The sequence below is a fragment of the Stegostoma tigrinum genome, chromosome 37, assembly GCF_030684315.1.
Source record: "Stegostoma tigrinum isolate sSteTig4 chromosome 37, sSteTig4.hap1, whole genome shotgun sequence".
Classification (NCBI taxonomy): domain Eukaryota; kingdom Metazoa; phylum Chordata; class Chondrichthyes; order Orectolobiformes; family Stegostomatidae; genus Stegostoma; species Stegostoma tigrinum.
The window spans coordinates 6,890,479-6,911,337 of NC_081390.1; the positions used below are offsets into that span (position 1 = coordinate 6,890,479).

Here is a 20,859-nt window from a genome sequence, read left to right on the forward strand (position 1 = left end):
AAATCATTGGGTTCCTACTGCAGCTCTTTTGAAAATGTAATGGCCTCAAACAGCTGGTGTTAGCTCTTGCTGCAGTGTTAAACTTTTCTCTGTTTACTGTAGCTCTAAAGGAAAAACAATGAGATTTTGATGTAAACCATTCCCAAATGTTTATCCTGAGAAACATATTATCAAAATTAGAACATAGAACATAGAACATAGAACAGTACAGCACAGAACAGGCCCTTCAGCCCACAATGTTGTGCCGACCATTGATCCTCATGGATGCACCCTCAAATTTCTGTGACCATATGCATGTCCAGCAGTCTCTTAAATGACCCCAATGACCTTGCTTCCACAACTGCTGCTGGCAACGCATTCCATGCTCTCACAACTCTCTGCGTAAAGAACCTGCCTCTGACATCCCCTCTATACTTTCCACCAACCAGCTTAAAACTATGACCCCTCGTGCTAGCCATTTCTGCCCTGGGAAATAGTCTCTGGCTATCGACTCTATCTATGCCTCTCATTATCTTGTATACCTCAATTAGGTCCCCTCTCCTCCTCCTTTTCTCCAATGAAAAGAGACCGAGCTCAGTCAACCTCTCTTCATAAGATAAGCCCTCCAGTCCAGGCAGCATCCTGGTAAACCTCCTCTGAACCCTCTCCAAAGCATCCACATCTTTCCTATAATAGGGCGCCCAGAACTGGACGCAGTATTCCAAGTGCGGTCTAACCAAAGTTTTATAGAGCTGCAACAAGATCTCACGACTCTTAAACTCAATCCCCCTGTTAATGAAAGCCAAAACACCATATGCTTTCTTAACAACCCTGTCCACTTGGGTGGCCATTTTAAGGGATCTATGTATCTGCACACCAAGATCCCTCTGTTCCTCCACGCTGCCAAGAATCCTATCCTTAATCCTGTACTCAGCTTTCAAATTCGACCTTCCAAAATGCATCACCTCGCATTTATCCAGGTTGAACTCCATCTGCCACCTCTCAGCCCATCTCTGCATCCTGTCAATGTCCCGCTGCAGCCTACAACAGCCCTCTACACTGTCAACGACACCTCCGACCTTTGTGTCGTCTGCAAACTTGCTGACCCATCCTTCAATTCCCTCGTCCAAGTCATTAATAAAAATTACAAACAGTAGAGGCCCAAGGACAGAGCCCTGTGGAACCCCACTCACCACTGACTTCCAGGCAGAATATTTTCCTTCTACTACCACTCGCTGTCTTCTGTTGGCCAGCCAATTCTGTATCCAAGCAGCTAAGTTCCCCTGTATCCCATTCCTCCTGACCTTCTGAATGAGCCTTCCATGGGGAACCTTATCAAATGCCTTACTGAAGTCCATATACACCACATCCACAGCTTGACCCTCATCAACCTTACTAGTCACATCCTCAAAAAACTCGATAAGGTTTGTAAGGCATGACCTACCCCTCACAAAGCCGTGTTGACTGTATTTGATCAAGCCATGCTCTTCCAGATGGTCATAAATCTTATCCCTCAGAATCCTTTCTAACACCTTGCAGACGACAGACGTGAGACTTACCGGTCTATAATTGCCGGGGATTTCCCTATTTCCTTTCTTGAAGAGAGGAATTACATTTGCCTCTCTCCAGTCCTCAGGTACGACTCCAGTGGAGAGCGAGGATGCAAAGATCTTCGCAAGTGGCGAAGCAATTGCATTTCTCGCTTCCCAAAGCAGCCGAGGACAAATCTGATCCGGGCCTGGCGACTTGTCAATCTTAATGTTTGACAAAATTTTCAGTACATCAGCTTCCTCTATCTCTATCCATTCCAGCATGCACACCTGCTCTTCAAAGGTTTCATTCACTACACAGGTCGTTTCTTTCGTAAAGACAGAAGCAAAAAACTCATTTAGGGCTTCCCCTACCTCCTCAGGCTCCACACACAAGTTCCCTATGCTATCCCTGATCGGCCCTACTCTTTCTTTGACCATTCTCTTATTCCTCACGTAAGTGTAAAATGCCTTTGTGTTTTCCCGGATTCCTTCTGCCAAGCCTTTCTCGTGCCCCCTCCTGGCTCTCCTCAGACCATTTTTGAGCTCCTTCCTTGCCTGCATGTAATCCTCTCTAGCTGAACTTGACCCTAGCTTCCTCCACCTTATGTAAGCTACCTTCTTACTTTGCACTAGAAGCTCCACCGCTCTCGTCATCCAAGGTTCCTTTATCTTACCCCGTCTTGCCTGTCTCAGAGGGACATATTTACTCATCACTCCCAACAACTGTTCCTTAAACCATCTCCACATGTCTATAGTTCCCTTACCATGGAACAACTGCTCCCAGTCCATGCTTCCTAACTCGTGTCTAATCGCATCATAGTTTCCTCTTCCCCAATTAAATATCCTCCCATTCTGCCTAATCCTCTCCTTCTCCATAGCTATGTAGAATGAGAGTGTGTTATGGTCACTATCACCAAAATGCTCTCCCACCACAAGATCTGATACCTGCCCCGGCTCGTTTCCGAGCACCAAGTCTAGAATGGCCTCTCCCCTCGTCGGCCTGTCAACGTACTGCGTTAGGAAACCCTCCTGAACACACCTTACAAAAACAGCTCCATTCAAATCTTCTGCTCGAAGGAGGTTCCAATCAATATTAGGAAAGTTAAAGTCACCCATTACAACAACCCTACTGCGTCCACACTTTTCCAAAATCTGTCGACCTATGCTTTCTACAATCTCCCTGCTGCTATTGGGGGGCCTGTAGTAAACCCCTAACGAGGTGACTACTCCCTTGCTGCTCCTAATTTCCACCCATACTGACTCAGTAGGCAGATCTTCCTCGACAATGGAAGCTTCTGTAGCTGTGATACCCTCTCTGATTAGTAGTGCTACACCCCCTCCTCTTTTTCCCCCCTCCCTATTCTTTTTAAATGTTCTAAACCCTGGAATATCCAGCAACCATTCCAGCCCATGAGAAACCCATGTCTCTGTTATGGCCACAACATCATAGCACCAGGTACTGATCCATGCTCTAAGTTCATCACTTTTATTCCTGATACTCCTTGCATTAAAGCAAACACACTTTAACCGATCCCTTGGTTCCTTCCCAGGAAAATCCTTCCCACTAGCTGGTCTACCTCTTGCTACTGCCTCACCTGCATCAACGCTCACCTCTGGTATACAGCTCAGGTTCCCACCCCCCTGCCATACTAGTTTAAACCCTCTCGAACTACTCGAGCAAACCTTCCACCCAGGACATTGGTCCCCTTCCAGTTCAGATGCAACCCGTCCTTCTTGTACAGGTCCCACCTTCCCCAGAAGGCATCCCAATTATCAACATATCTGAAACCCTCCCTCCTACACCAGCTGCGTAGCCACGTGTTCAGCTGCGCCCGCTCCCTGTTCCTCACCTCGCTATCTCGTGGCACCGGTAGTAAACCAGAGAACACTACTCTGTTCGTCCTGCTCTGCAGCTTCCATCCTAACTCCCTGAAATCACTTTTTATATCCTCAAACCTATTTCTGGCTATATCATTTGTGCCAATATGTAACACGATTTCTGGCTGTTCACCCTCCCCTTTCAGAACTTTATACACCCGATCGGAGACGTCCCGGACCCTGGCACCAGGGAGGCAACATACCTTCCGGGAATCCCGATCTTGCCCACAAAATCTCCTGTCGATTCCCCTAACTATCGAGTCCCCTACCACGAGTACTTTTCTATTCTGCCCCCTTCCCTTCTTTGCCACAGTGTCAGGCTCAGTGCCAGAGAACTGACTACTATGGCTTTCCTCTGGTAGGTCAACTCAAGTAAGTTGTACCCTGAAAAGATACTCAGGCTTACGATTCTTTTCTTCCTGGGTATTGGAATTTTCTTCCTGCTTAGGACAAACATATCCTTTGTAGCTCCTTTGCAGGAGAATATAGTATTTCTTCCTAGGGACCATACTATGCCTGTATTTCTCTTCGTTGTTTTTCCCAACTCATCATCAGTGTCTTAGATTTTCTCGAATTCTGGCAATCTTCCCCAATACTTGCAATTCCAAAGGTCTCCCTTTTCTTGTCAAAAGAGGTAAATGCTTTGGAGGCAGGAGAAATGGTGTTCCTGAGGAAAAATTCCACATGGAGCTCTGAAACATAAAGGGAGAAGCTGTCCTCATCATCTCTGAGGTGAAAATACCCTTCAGTAGACGATGTACTTTTCAAAAGATTAACATTTTTTGCAATCTGAAAGTCTGAGGTGATTAGGAATGGGATTGACGTAATGCAATTTTATAGGCGCGACCAGCTTTCTTGTGAACACTTTGCTGTTAAAGTCTGGAAATTTGGTGCCATTGCTCCCATTTTTCAGCGGGAGCAAAATGGCTGCCTAAGCTTCCAAAATGGTTGTGATCTGCCATTCTGTGTTGAATGTACACCACGCACCAGAAAAATACGTGCCATGGGCTAGTGCCTCAGAGTAAACTCTTTGGACATACAAACAAGGGGCCTTTTTCAAATTCACTTGTGGGATGTGGGCATCATTGGCTAGGCCAACAATTGTTGCCTGTCCCTAGTTGCCCTGGAGAAGGTGTTTGTGAGCCGCCATCTTGAACCATTGAAAACCGTGTGGTGTAGGTAGACCCATAATTCTGAGGATTTTGACTCAGCAACGGTGAATTCTGTTTGAGGGCTCTTTGTGAACCTGGTTTAGCCTGAAGGCAACAGCTAGAGAAAAGGTTCTTGGGAAAACAATGGGCCTAAAGTCCCCTATTTTTACTGAAGAAGGGTTCTGACCCGAAATGTCAGCTTTCCTGCTCCTCTGATGCTGCCTGGCTTGCTGTGTTCCTCCAGCCCTGCACCTTGTTATCTCAGACACTAGCATCAGCAGTTTCCTACTATCTCTGATCCCCTAAAATCAATGTGTTGCATCCTGGAATTTTATAAGAAGTATCTACAGAGATAGTGGTTGCACTGGTAATATTTTTCCAAGAATCCTTAGATTTTGGACAGTCCCAGAAGACTGGAAAACTACCAATGTTACAATATTATTCAAAAAGCGAAGGAGAGAAATCAGGTAACTCTAGCTTGTGTAACATCTTCATTAGGAAAATGATAGAGTATTCTAAAAGATGCAATAGCAGACCATTTAGAAATACATCATAAGATCAAACAGATTGAACATGTCTTCATGAAGGCAAAATCCTCCCTGGCAAATTATTACAATTCTTTAAAGAGGTTACATGGGGTGCGGGGGCGGGGGTGGTGGTGGGTGGTGGTTGGCAGAAGATGTCATATATTGGGATTTCAGAAAGTCATTGCATAAGGCTACTTAATAAGATAAGAGCCCATGGTGCTGGGGGTAGTAATTTAAAATAAAGCCACTAAGTCACAGAGGACCACTTTCTCATTAAAGAAAGATGGCTGTTTAACTTGAGGATTGCCACAGCTGAGGCAAGGGGTGAGATTGAGAAGGTGGGACATTCTTGATAACGTCAGCTGGTACAGGAGTTAAATCCACACTGTTGGCATCACTCTGCATCGCAAATGAGCTGTCTAGCCAATTGAGCTAACTCAATATTGGGCTAGTATATTAGGGTGGATAGAGGATTGGTTACTCAATAGTAGAAAGCGAGTTGGCATAATGGGGGGGCATTTTCAGGATAGTAACCTGCAGTAAAGTTAGTGTTCGAGGAATGCCCCAGGAATCAGTACAGGAGTTACAATTATTTGTACAAAATATGTTAATAACTTGGATGATGAAAGTGAATTCTTGTCAATGAGTTCGTAGATGACACCGAGTTAGGTGGCAAGGCAAGTGCTGAGAATGATGCCGAATCTGCAGACGGGTATAGAAGGCTATGAGTCAGTAAAAGCTTGGCAGAAAGAATATAATGTGAGGGAAATGTAAGGTTATACACTTTGGCAGGAAGAATAGAGGAGTTGAATATTATTGACCTGGGGAAAGGCTGCAGGATGCCGTGGCAGAGGGATTTTGTAGTTGTTGGTTTTTATTTCACAGGGAATGGAAGTAGGGAGGTTTTGCTAAAATGATACAAGGCACCAGTCAAACTGTGAACAGTTTTGTCCCTTGTCTAAGGAAAATATGTACTAGACTGGGGCAGTTGAGAGAATGTTCCATAGGATAATCCCAGGTATGAAGGAATCTATCTTATGAGGAGAGTTTGAGTGGGTTGGGTCTGTACTTGTTGGAATTAGGACCAGATGGTACAGTCTCAAAGTAAGGGGTCATCCATTTCATGGAATCATCAAATCGCTACAGTGTGGAAGCAGGCGATTCAACCCACCAAACCCATACTGATCTCTGAAGAGCATCCCATCCAGACCCACTCCGCCTGCTCTATCCCTGTAACTCTGTATTTCCCATTGCTAATCTACCTAACCTGCATATCTTTGGACTGTGGAAGGAAACCAGAGCACCCAGAGGAAACCCACGCAGACACAGGGAGAATGTGCAAATTCAACAAGGAATTGAACCTGGGTCCCTGGCACTGTGAGGCAGAATTTCTTCTCTTGGAAAGGAGTGAATCTATGGAATTCTTTATCACATTCAGTATATTCAAGGCTGAGATAGACAGATTTTCAATTAGGAAGAGAATCGAGGGTTATTGGGGAAAGGCAGGCAAGTGGATTTGAGGATTGTCAGACCGTGAGGTTGATGGGCTGAAAGGCCTCCCTCTGCACCTATGGTCTTCTGACTGGTCCTCTTGCTGACACACAGTCTTGAAGACCATTAACCAGCTCCGATGCAGCTCACTGTCCATGCCCCACCACCTGACCATTCCTCCCATCTCCTGACCCTCAGTATTGCTGCTGAGCAGAATTTTAAACTTTAAAAGAAATAAAACAAAACTTACACTTCCTTGGGAAGAATATCATTCAGCATTGCTGTAATACAGAAATTTAAAACTTACAAATAGTTCACGGTTGCTACAACACAAAATTTAATATACAAAACTTAAAATACAAATTTAAAAGTCTGAATAAATCTTAAGACAACAATTTAAATAATGTGTCGAGCTGGATGAACGCAGCAGGCCGGGCAGCGTCAGAGGAGCAGGAAAGCTGACATTTCGGGCCTGGACCCGTAACATCAGCTTTCCTGCTCCTCTGATGCTGCTTGGCCTGCTGTGTTCATTCAGCTCTACACCTTGTTATCTCAGACTCCAGCATCAGCAGTTTCTACTATCTCAGAATTTAAACAATGTTGTAAGCTTGGAGTTGGATTATAAAAAGCATTGAGCTTCTACACGTATAAAACAGCTTTACAGTAATAAGAGTAAATAAACATACACAGGATAAATCTAATACTTGAACAATTCACTGTCAAAGATGGCTTAATCAGATAGAGGATTGGAGATGAGAGAAAGTAATTCTTGTGAAACAGAATTGTCTCAAAATGAAACACTAAGCCTGAAGCTGAAAAAATTAATACACTATTGTATTCAGTGGTCGTATAATTGATAAGAGTAAATTGCTAAAGTATTAAAGGATTTGCAGATTATTTTGATAAAATTGGCAAAACTTTTGACCATAAAGTGTGGGGCTAGAGGATCACAACAGGCCAGGCAGCATCAGAGGAGCAGGAAAGCTGACGTTTCAGGTTGGGACGTCCCTCCTGTTCCCCTGGTGCTGCCTGGTTGCTGTGTTCCTCCAGCTCTACACTGTGTTATCTCAGCATCGGCAGTTCTTGCTGTCTCAAAGCTTTCGACAATCACTTTAATCTGTGAACAAATAAAACTCCTCAACAAGCAAGATTGAACCAAAGAGTTACACTTCCAGGAAATTCATGGATCATTTCATTAATAATCTCTGTAGATTAGTGGAGGACTGTGACTGTGGAGCTTTGAAATTAAATTCATAAGAGACAGAATTAAAGTTGGAATTATTGATGAGGCTTGTTAGATTTCTAGCAATCGAAGGAAGATTTAACTTTGGAGAAAGCTGGTCAAATTGATCTGAATGCAGAGACCAGAAAAACTCTCAGACAGATTGAAGCATCATCTGTTTTCAGATTAATACTCTCTAGTTTGTGGTTTATGGCTTCAGAACTTCTGCACTTTTCAAAATCTTTATCGAAAGTAAGTCTTTCCTCTCTTAGCAGATGTCTGCTCATGGTGTGATTTCTTGTTCCAAGATGATAGATCAGATTATTGTCTAGTGATCAATATTATACTGATCAATACTATCCCCCTCTGCTGAGCTCTGATGCTTGACCTCATACTGTTTATAAGGAATATTAGTGGAGGGTTCAACATGGATTTTCGTGCCCGCAGAATTTCTCCAATTTGGCTTTTCTACTCTTCAGTGAGCTTTGGGTTACAATACATGAGTGGCACTTTTCCCTTCGCACTGAAATTGGAGCTACTGCCTTTATTTGTTGTGGTTTCTTACTTAAGTTTGTAGTTATTTCATAGTTTTGTCACAGAGACTGGAAGAAATTCCAAGTCTGTCCCATATCACCTTTCATTTCCACAGCACTACAAGCTGAACAATTCACAGCCATCCTGACACAGTCGTTATTTCAAAATTGTAAACTGCTATTGTCATTCTTCCTTGCTGCTTCTTACGGTAGCTAGCTCTCTTACAATGCTGAAAACCCACAATCCAAATATTCTTACACTATGTTTCACAGAACATGTTTTAGTGGCTACTGTTTCTAAACTCATTATAGAAGAGGCAATGGTGAACAACAATTCTGCAATATCCAATGTGTTTCTCCAACAATCGTGGTGTCAGTCAACAATGGAATGCTGCATTGATACCAAGTGTCATCTTGGAGCTCAGTGCTTACCCTCAAAAAGCTAAATATATGTTCAGCAGCATCAAGGGTCCCACCATTGCTATTTAAAGTGGTCATCTACAACTGATAGGTTAGAGGCTGATTTCTGACGGCTATTGTGGTGAAATGTTTGCTTGTTTGTAGAAAACTTCAGGGTTGCTGAAATCTACAGGGATTTGCATTGCGCACACTGAAGGACTTTGTTCTGACTTCCAGGATTTTGCACAAGCCATTTGCTCCCAGGCATGAGTACAGCATGGTGTAAAATTCCCCTTGGAAATTCTCATGCTCAGTGTAAGGCAAACTGCACCATGTTCCCCAATTTTATGATTCAGTAGGTAGATTGACATCAACTTTATCGTCAGTAAATTTTTTGTTAAGTAGCCATAATTATTTCAAAACTTTCCAAGATCTTGATTTGCAGTGTCAGGGAGTGTGGGAGGTTAGGCTGTAGCTGGCATAAACTTCTATGTTTTTCCAAATATTTTGTTTCCTGCAATAGGCCTAATGCCAGTAGGAGGCCTGAGGAAGGAGCACACAGCATTAGGCAGCATATCCAAAATCCTCAAACCTATCCACAAACATGACAACTGAACGAAATGTTCTCATGTAAATTCCTCACATACGTAAAGTGTGCCTCTAAAACCTCCACTCTGACTTCATGGGTACTTGTGGCCCCACTGAAATTTTCTCCAGACTCCTTGTGATTGTGCTGTGAGGATTAAATTTCATCGGCTGCTTGCCTGCTCATTCCACCAACCTGTCTGTGCCCCTTTCAAGATTAAAATGATCATGTACAATACCTCAAACTTTCATATAGCCCACGGATTTTCAAACTGTGCCATGCATGCCCCAGTCTAGGTCATTGATGTAGGTCAAGGGAGGCTTGATCCTCGCACTGACTTTGGGCAATGCTATTGCATACCAAGACATAGTAAGAACTGCAGATGCTGGAGTCAGAGGTAACACAGTATTTTCTGAAGAAGTGTCCCGACCTGAAACATCAACTTTCCTGCACCTCTGATGCTGCCTGGCTGCTGTGTTCCTCCTGCTCTACACTGCGTTATATCTGCTACTGTATATCAATCTGGAGAAGAGGGAAGCCATGAAGGGGTTTAAAGAGCCAGTGTGAGAATTTTAGATTGACTCATGGCCTCATCTCCTATATCATCACTGTACTTTAGTGCCCATAGGTGATTTGGGTGCAAGGGACTTGATGCTAATTTCTTGTGTGTACTTCCCGAACGTTGTGAGAATTTCCCAAAAATTCATACCTTTCTGCCAGAAAGAATGCTGCCTTCTCAGATTTTCATTCTGATTCCTTTGTGAATGGCAGTTTTTTGACTTAAACATTGTAAAACATATTTTACACACAACATCAACCCAAGTATCTTTGATGCTGTGCAGCCTCCCTGCCTGCGTTCTGTATTATTAGTGAGTGTGTCATGAAAGCGCTCAAAATCCTCCCAGGTTTAACCTAGTGATACTGAACATGCCACAACTTGTTGTTTTTAAACCTGTGCCAATTTCTGAAACAGAAATCAAACCACCACTGCAAGAAATGGAAAGTAGACACAGAAAGTGTTGAAAACACACTGAAAACTGGTTACTGTGGAAGGAGCAAAGGATTTTGTAATCCACAGAAAAGCCCTGATCAGAACTGAAACGAAATAAGCGCAGTTAATAAGGAACATTGGAGGAAAGCACATACAGGCGCGGACTCAAAACAGAAACAAACAGGCAAGTACAGGCACACACAAACATAACTTACAAACAACCAGACATGTACACACACACACTCTCAAACCAATACACACACACAGGGATATGCACACATGCACAAACACGTGGGGCTGTGAATACACTCAGAAACACACAAGTACACTTGTTGGTGCACTAACGGACAGACACACACACACACACACACACACACACACACACACACACACTCAAGCAATTATTGACTTACACAAAAGTACTCTCAATCAAAGAGATGCACACAGACACAAATGTACTGCCTGACGATCAGATGCTTACAAGTAGTCAGAAACACGGGGCTGGGTTTTTCCTTCTTCACTGTTTCCAAGCCCTGAGTCTGTTTCCAGGGCAACCCGTCAGCCTCTGGGATGTTTATGCAGGTGAAGCACACCTTGAATGCCTCAGTTGAACCTGTCTCCACTACATTTCCAGGCAGTGCATTCCAGACCTTACCCACTCACTGTGTAAAGGAATTTTTTTCTCATGTCAGTCTTGCTTATTTTGCAATATTCCATTTACCATTTAATTACTTTTTGTGATTGTCCATTAGTTGTATGGGTGTACCCAAATCTCATTGTTCTTCAATACTCACATGTTTCTCACTGTTATGAAAGTATTCTTGTTTATCTTTCTTTGTTCCAATCTCACATCTTACCCACAATGAATTTCATTTTGTTACTGCTTTTGCTTATTCAATTAGACCTGTCCCTGTTATTTTGTAACTTCCTGCTGCTATCCACACAACTTCCTGTGCTACTTAACCAAGTGTAATTCAGAAGCTTCACATTATAACTCTCTAACCTTCTACCCAAACCATTATTATGTGTTGGAAAGCTGTGACCCCATAACAGATTCTTGGGGAGAATGCCTTATTGTATCTCACCAACCACTCCCATTGTCCTGCCTCGCAGTTTGTCCAACCAAAATCAAAGGGTTGCCGCTAATTTTGTGTGTTTGAAGTTTTGCTAACTCTGAGATGTTGGTACTATTTTCATTGAGCAGAGAAGGTTAAGAAGAGATTTAACTAAGCATTTTAAAAGTATGAATGGTTAGGATATAGGGTCTAGGAAGATCTATATCCTCTAGCTGGACAGTCTTTGATGGGAGAAATCATCAATTTGTCATTTGATGCTTTTCTTACTGAGAGAGTTGGTAGAACATGAATTGCTTAAGCACAGGGAATTGGTGAAGCAGAGATAATTTAATCTTTGGAGAGAAAATAGACAACTATTTGGAACCAAGGAAGACAGAGGCTTACAGAGTAATAGCCAGGCAATAGGATTAGTTTGGGTTAATTCTTTATAGGGACATCTCATGCTTCATTGATGTGCGCATCTTTGTTCTGTTGTGTAAAGCTAAGCCTATTGGCTTCACTGATCTTTCTTTCACATCTTCCTTAGCCATTGTAGACTTACTGCTGCTGTACAAAACCCATTTTAGCAACAGGAGGTGGCTAGTTAGCCCTGTTGAGTTGGTTATGCCACTCATCAAGATCGTGGCTGATCTAACATCTGACTCTATTTATCCGCTTCCGCCCCATATCAATTTGTAATGGACCTCTAACAGCAGATGGTGGTGTTGAGGGAGGGCAGTAAGCTGGGCACAGTACCTCCAGGAGGAAAAAGGAAGAGATAGAGAAAGTATTTCCTCAATAAGATACGAACAACAAGGCTTAACTTATGTATAACATTGTGTTCTTATATTAATCTTAACTTTATGTTTGTAAAGACCTGACACCTGTAAAAAAAAGAATCCGAAGGGTCTTGACCTGAAATGTCAGCTTTCCTGCTCCTCTGATGCTGCTTGGCCTGCTGTGTTCACCCAGCTGTACACCTTGTTATCTCATGATCTGTGTGCTTGCATCTCATACTTTTAGCTCATAAAGATGTACCAATCACACTTTTAAATTAACAATTTATTGAACTTCAGTTGTCACTTACAGAGGAGAGTTCCAAATGCGACTTTTGTTGTGTGGTGGGTGGCGTCCGCGCCTCTGGGCCATATACTCTGGGTTCAATTCACATCTCAGGACTAGATGATCATTGAAGTTGCATTGAAATGTTGCCACGCAGGTTGAATATCAATCTGGAAATCCTTCCAGTGTGTTGAGGGCACGTGGTAAGAGAAGAAGGGTTTGCTGTTGAACCAGAACAATGGAGTAGTTGCTCAAGCCTCCCCTCATTCAAAGACTCCACACACACTTTTAGCAAGCATTACCCGCATTCTGATGGGACTATGACACCCTTTTGCTGTTGATGGTTTATTTTAGACACGTTTAGGTCTAAGAGTTGAACTGGAGAATGATTGGAAACACAGCTTGATTGATAAAACGGGGGTTAAAAGTAGGAGAATTTTAAAAGAGGGTTGGATGGGGTACAAGCTAGGCACATACCCATGAGAAATAAATATGGGGCATCCAAAGCTAGATGACTAATGATATTGATGAGAAAATAAGGAAGAAAAAGGAGGCATACAATGCATACCAAACTAACAATACCAATAGAAATCAGGAAAAGTATCTCAAATGCAGAAGAGAGGCTCATAAGGAAGGCTAAGAAGCATAATGAAAGGATGGCAGGCTGTGCTAAAACAAACAGTAAAAATTTCTCCAGACATATTATTAGTAACATATTAGTGAAGGATAAAGTGGGGCCCATAAGGAACAAGCAGGGTAAGCTGCTCGCTGAAGCAAAGGATATGGCAGAGCTGCTGAATGAATATTTTGCTTTTGTCATTCCCAAATTGTGATGGTGACAGTCACCCCATTGAATTGTGGGGGCTCAGCAGTTGAACAGTATAGAGATAGATATAGAAGATTGCTTAAAAAAAAGGCTGGCACCGCTCCAGGTAGAGAAGTCACGAGGATTAGACGGGATGCATCACAGATTGTTGAGAGGTGGAAGGGAGAAAATTGCAGAATCATTGACAGAAACTTCCCAGGCCTCTCTGAACACAGGATTTACTCCTATGGGGCTGGAGGATTGCAAATATGACATTGTTGTTTATGAAAGGGGCAAGAGATAACCCAGGGAACTACATACCTGTCAGCTTGATATCAATAGTGAGGGAATCGATTGAGGCTATACTATGGGATAAGGTAAATTTACACTTAGAGAAACATAAGTTAATGTTAGACAGTCTACATTACTTTGTCAAGGGCAGGTCACATTTGACAAATTGAGTTCTTTGACAAGGTGATACAGGCAGTGGATGAGGGTAACACTGTGAATGTTGCATATTAGGCTTCTCAGAAAGTATTTGATATGGTGCCACATGGCAGGTCGGTTAGCAAATTAGAAATGTTTGGTATTGATTGATTCTTGGCTAAAGTTGGCTAAAAGGTAGGAAACAGAAGATAGGTATATTTTTCAGATTGGAGACGAGTTAAAATTGGTGTTCCCCATGGTGTTGGGACCGTTGCTTTTTCAGACTTACATAAACAATTTGGAGAACGGTGCTGAGCGCAAAATCTCTAACTTTGCAGATAATACTAAACTAGGGAGAATATTGAGTGATGAGGATGATGTTGAGAGACTTCAGAGGGATGTCGACAAGTTGGCCAGATAGGCAGACACGTGGCAGATGAATTTCAATTCAGAGAAATGTGAGGATAATGTATTTTGGTAGGAGAAACACAGAAATAATACTGGTTGCATGAAACAACTTTGGGGGGAGTACAGGAGTAGAGAGGCCTCAAGGTCCACATGCATGATCCTCTGAAGGTGGCCAGGTGAGTTGAAATTGTTGTGAAGAAGGCTTATAGGATCCTTGCGTTTACAAATAGGGGTGTAGAGTGTAAAAGTAAGGAAGTAATGTTGCACCTCTGTAAATCATTGGTCAGCCCATTTCTGGAGTATTGTGTGCAGTTCTGGTCATCTTATTTAAGGAGGGTGTTACCAAGACCTGGAGAGAGTGCAAAGGAAATTTATTAGAATGGTACCAGAATTGAGGGATTTTAGATGCAAGGAAAAATTACAGGAATTGGGCTCATTCTTTCTGGAGCAGAGAAGAATAAGAGGTGAGGGTTCATGGAGGGGTTCAAAATTATGACCAATTTTGACAGGGTAAAGAAGGATATTCTGTTTCCACAAGTTGGTATGTCAGTAACTAGGGGCCACAACTTCAAGATTGTCAGCAAGAGAGCTAGGAATGAGATGAGGAGAAACTTCTTTACTCAGAGAGTTGTTAAAATTTGGAATGTGCTGCCTGTGAAAATGGTAGAGGGGTTTCTACTGGACATTTCGAGAGACGGCTTGATATATGTTCATAAATGATGAATTTACAGGGCTGTGGAAATAGGGCTAGAGAGTGGGACTAGCCAGGTGTCTCTTTCAGGAGCAAATATAGACATGATGGATCAAATAACCTACGTCTGTACTGTAAAATTGTATAATTATATGTGTTTCCCAATTTCAAACCTGAGAGGCCTGGCTCTACATTTGAGACTCAGCTCCATAGTCTTAAACTTCTTGCTCAATGGAACTATTGCAGTTTATCCAAATTAGAACAGTTCCTACAAGCTACCTTCCCTGTCATTTTTGGTGCTACTCCAAAGCCCATCTACAGCGGTGACTTTGTAAGTTGAAGTCAGTGGGTTCATCTGCTAAAAAATTAGCAGGGAGCCTCTGTGTGGGAGAGGCACACTCAGCCTACAGTCCTACGTTATGGAAGGAAACTCACCTAAACATCCAGTGGGGACATTGATCACACACAACCTGCAAGCCCCCAAAACGACGATCCATCCTGATGAAGGAATCCATTTGGCCCATTGTGACCATGTCAGCCTTTTAAAAGAATTATCCAGTTAGCTGCATTGTTGATCACTTTCCCATGTCCCTGCAAGATTTTCAGCATATTCCTTTCTAATAGTTTCTATCAAATCTGTTACCACCTTTTTACAGGGTGTGCATTTTAAATCAAAACAACATACTATGTTAAAATAAAAAAACTCTTCATCTCCATTCTGGTACTTTTGGCAATTATCTTAAGGCTGTGCATGACGGAGCCAAAGCTGCAGGCCAAAATTGAGCTGATTGGCTGATTCCCCTGGTCTGGACCAAACAATATGCCAATTCACCTCTGCCAGTGAGGATAATAACCCAAACGCTTTGGCAGCCTTCCCCATTTCAATGCTCTTGCATTTAACTCCCACAACAAGATTTGTCTTAACTTGTCAGGCAATCTTTCTCAATTGTAGCAATAACTTAAGGAGTGATTGTGGTCTGTTTTAGAAAAAAACCTCACACACTATTTCTTTATTTTAAGCATTGCGTTGGCTTAAGCTGTGGTTTACCTGAAGCAAAAAAAACAAAAAGAAGGCAAATGAAGCAATGATTAATCCATCCATGTTTTAGATTGGATCCTGAGCCCTTTACTCTTCAGATTTTAGGATAATTAGAAACAGGTATAGGCCATTCAGTCCTTTGTACCATTTTATTAAATTGTATTTTATCTGTACCTCAACTCCATTCACCGTTGCATTGCCAACACTCCAGGACTGGCCTGGAGTCTCAGGAACTGAGGATTAAACTGCAGGGCACTGCGTTGATTTGATTTGATTTATTATTATCACATGTACTGAGAGACAGTGAAAAGTATTATTTTGCTTGCTATCCAGGCAAATCATTACCTTACATCAATACACTAAGATAATAGTACAGAATGCAGATTATAGTGTTACAGCTTCAGACAAGGTGTAGAGAAAGATCTACTTTAATGTATCAGAGGTCTATCCAAAAGTCATGTCCGTGCTGATTAGTAGAGATTTGACTGCACTTATTTCCATTTCCCTGCTCTTAGCCCTTTTCTCTGGGGCTATGGTAAAGCAAATTAATATCTAAATGCTGCTTAAATATTCAAAGTTTCTTATTCAAACACCGTACCAGGCAGTGAGTTCCAGATTCGTGTCACCACCTGAGTGAAAACATTTCTCCTCAACTTCCCTCTTAGCCTTCTACCTGTTATCTTAAATCTATGCCCCCTTGTTAATATCCATATAATGAAGGAAAAGGTGCCTTCCTATTCACCTTAACTGTGCTCATTATGACCTTATATACCTCTATCAGGTTCCTTTCAACCTTTGCTGCTCCAAGGAAAACAACCCCAGCCTATCCAATCGTTCCTTCTAGCTTAGACCCTCCAGCCCAGGCAGCATCCTAGTGAATCTCCTCTGCACACTCTCTGGTGCAGTCACATCCTTCCTATGATGTGGTGACCAGAACTGCACGCAGTATGCCAGTTGTGTGGCCCAGTCAACAGGTTATACTGTTCCAACATAACCTCCCTGCTCTTGTATTTTGATCCTTAGCTAATAAAGATTAGTATGTCATATGCCTTCTTAGCCACCTTATCTACCTGCCCTGCTGCCATCTGGGATTTGTGGATATGCACATCAAGATCCCTCTGATTTTCAGTAGTCCACAGCACCCTACCATTCATAGTGCACTCCTTTGTCTTCTTGATCCTAGGCATATTACCTCGTACTTTTCTGGGTTGAATTTCTTGTTACTTTTCTCCAGTTCGCAACTATCCTCCTCACTATTTACCACTCGACCAATTTTCATGTAATCAATTAAACACTTGGTTATATACCCTACACTTAAGTGAAAATCATTAATGTACACCACAAGCAGCAAGGGCCCCAGCACCAGGCCTTGCGGGATCCCATTGGAAACAGACTTCCAGGCACAGATACATCCCATTCCCCTCAACCTCTGCGTCCTGGCTCTTAGCCAATCTTGTATCCAGCGTACCACTTTGCCTTGGATCCCATGGCCTCTTAACTTCTTGATCAGTTTGTGATGAGGGACCTTATCAAAAGCCCTGCAGAAGTCCAAGTAGACCACATCACATGCATGACCCTCATCAACATGCCTGGTTACCTCCTGAAAAAAATGATCAAATTTGTAAAATATGACAAATCCATGCAGACTTTCCCTGATTAATCCGTCACTCTCAAAAATTACCCACATTACTTCTGTGGTCCCTAAGGGGCCCTACACTATCCATAGTTATTTTCTTGCTCTTTATGTATTTATAAAGACCCTCTTGGCCTGACAGAAGAAGCCACTGTAGCCCAGGTGACTTTTGAACTGCTGCCCAGACCGAGGTGACTATGAGTAAAAATTCTGTTCTCCTCCCTTGCCTGGCCCCACCAATGTCTGTATCACAGGAGAAAAGCCTGTTATGTTTCGCATGTCATCTAAGTTTTGGATCATGGGTGTAAAATTAACTGGCTATATTTGTTCTGGCCCTTGAAGACTAAAGTTCAACAGCTGCCTATAGAGAGATAGTCTAAGTAGGACATGGGGTTAATTAGCACTGAATTAATGTAGACATTTGTCTGCTCTAGCAACAACTATACTAAACCACCTATTAACTCCAAAGCAGAAAAAAATATAAGCTTTCCCTATTGTATTGTGTGTGTTTTTATTTATATTATTTAAGATAGGTTAGTAATGTTTTGTTGGGTTTTATTCAAAGCATGAAGCTGTTATATACATGCCATTAACGTTGTAAGTTGCCAGACATTTTTCTGGTCAATATTTAACCTGGGATTTCAGCAGCGACTGCAAGAGTAGAACGTGTTTTATCATTTTTGTAGTGTTTTGTATAACTTTTTTAATGTTTTCTAAAGAAGGGTCTAGTACCAAACCATCAGCTTTCCTGCTTCTTTGATGCTGCTTGGGCTGCTGTGTTCACCCAGCTGAGACCTTGCTGTCTCGTGTTTTATAATGTTGCATTCTGCACTTGTGAGAAAAGCTGATTGTTTGTTTGCTCTGGAAGAGAAAGTGAATTTCCTTTCTGATTCTGGTATCAGTGCAAATGATGAAGCAAATTGGCTCACAAACACGTTGCTCTTGTCTTTGCAGGATTTACAACGAATCATGTGGCCTGGTCTCTGTGCAGGGAGGACCCAAAGTATGTTGCACCTTAGATGATATCCCATTGGTCAGGTAAGAGACTGCTCCTCACCAGTGCCAGTGTTTTGTTGAATTGTACAGTACGGAAGGAAACCATTCTGCCCATTGTGTGTGTGCTGACTCACTTATCCAATTAGACCGTTTCCACTGCTGTTTTTCCACTGCCATGCAAATTTCTTCTTCTGACATGTTCTCTCAGGGCCACATTTAGGTAACTGGTCTGTCTTGGATTATAATGTAATTTGATTGCACACACTGCCAGATGCCAACTCTCAATGATTCTAAGGGTGCAGAAAAGATTTGCCAAGATGTTACCAAGTCTGAAGGTTGGAGTCATAAGAAGAGGCTGGAATAGGCTGGGACTTTTCAGTCCAAAACTAGAGGTTTAAGGTGAGAGGGGAATGATTTAAAAGGAAGCTGAGAGGCAGCTTTCTCATGCAGAGGGTGGTGTGTACATGGAGCAAGCTGCCATAAGAGTCATTGAGGCGAGTATAGTTACAACATTTAAAAGACATTTGGACAGGTGCATAAACAGAAAAGATTTGAGACGTATGGGTCAAACACAGGAAAATGGGACTATTTCAGTTTAGGAACCTTGGTCTGTTTGGATGAGTCGGAGCGAAGGGTCTGTTTCTGTGCTGCAAGACTCTATGACTGCATGTTCTTGGAACAGTTCCCATTAAAGATTTCATGACTTAAGGTCAATGTTATCCAGGTCTAACTGATCAGCATCTTGCAACAGCCTGATTGATTAATATGTAGTCAAGCACTGCATTTGTCTAGCTTTCATCTGCAATGTTACAAGACAATATCGGGTATTTGTCCAATCATTTTCAGTCATTTTCTTCTACTTGTGCTTTAGTGTGTCCCGTGTCGTTCCCTGGGAATTATTAATCAATACCCACTACTTGTCCAGTAGATCTCTGTAATTTTTCACCAATAACCGGTACTTGGCTAGTAGATCACTGTAATTATTGCCTAAATACTTAGTACTTATCAGTAGATCACTGCAATTATGATTCAACTCCCAGTATTTGTCTGGTAGATCACTGTAATTATTGCATAAATAGCCAGGACATGTTCAAGAGATCACTGCTAATTAATACCACGTACTTTTCCAGTCTGCCACTGATAATTGTTTAATCAATAACTAGCACTTGTCCAGCAGATCACTGGTTTTTATTTTGTCAATACTCAGTACTTGTCCAGTAGATCGCTAATTACCCAGTGCATATTCGGCAGTTCATTGGCAAAGACCATTAGATGTAGGAGCAGAAGTACACCATTCAGCCCATTGAGTCTGCTCCACCGTGTAATGAGATCAAGGCCGTTGTGGTAATCCTCGACTCCACTTTCCTGCCTTTTCCTCATAACGCCTTTGTTTAAAACTTGGTTGATCTCAGCCTTGCTATCAATGCGGCACACTAATTGTGGGGTAAAAGCACTGTAATAAGTGCAGATTGTTTAGAAACACGCTCTTCCAATTCCAGGGACTGAGCATAAACCAAGACAGCCGGGAGGAACGGCTGCAATCTCAGGTAGACTTTGGGCAGTCTCCAACCATGCTCCATGTGCACACTGGATTTAATTTGACCCCTGAGGCTGCAGGCATTTGGAAATCTGTGGGCTAATCTGACTGACACACTGGTGGGGTAGGGGGCACTGAGGGTGCTGAAGTAGATCAGGGTCAGGTATAGGTGGCTGGGTCAAACTGATTCTCTGCACACAGACCAACTCTATGTGCATATGTATTTATTTGGAATGCCATGATTAAATTTTGTGGGCCATTGTATATGAATAGGGATTTTATTTTAAATAACACCCTCATCTGACTGGAGACTAACTCTTGAAGCAGCTCACACGGATGTGTTTACTGTCAGTGATTCAAGATTTACACTGATTAATGGACACACATAGCTCCCAACACGATGGGGCACAGTCCTGAGGTTCATTATAGATCAGACAGCATCAGGCGCTCTCTCTATGCTGCCCCAGAGATCAATGCCAGCAAGGTATACATGTCATGGGGTTGGCAACAGTCTGTGCCAGCAACCTGCTTCAACTTTAACCTTGGGAAAGCATCTGCGCCACAGCCTGTGTGAGCAAACTGTCACTTTATACCAGCTTTAGATTTCTGCTGCACTCTCCAACCCGCTATTTTGTCAAAACCACGGCCTCAGTTTTGGGTAGGAGTTGACAGTGATTATAGGAAACATTTATTATCGATCATCCGATATTCCGTCTCCCTGTAAATTTGATCCAGTAAATGGAACACAGTTTGCCCCTTTAACAGTATTAAATTCGATTAATATATTTGCATAAATGTAGGAGACACCATCATTCCGTGCAAGGATATTGCGTACACAATATCTATTATTACAGGGTTATAGTAACTGGTAATCTGTTATACAGAACACAGTGCAGGATACTGTTTACAGGTACTGTA

General features: G+C 42.4%; 1 protein-coding gene across 3 annotated transcripts in view; it reads left to right on the forward strand.

Moving 5' to 3' along the window:
* The window catches only part of LOC125467419 (transmembrane protein 150A), a 93,647-nt gene that overhangs the window by 26,468 nt on the left and 46,320 nt on the right, over nucleotides 1–20,859 (forward strand). For all 3 annotated transcript variants that reach the window (XM_048563221.2, XM_048563220.2, XM_048563222.2), the window contains one exon: nucleotides 18,363–18,446. In XM_048563221.2, coding sequence (XP_048419178.1) covers nucleotides 18,363–18,446 — 84 coding nt within the window. The remainder of the gene's footprint in view (nucleotides 1–18,362; nucleotides 18,447–20,859) is intronic.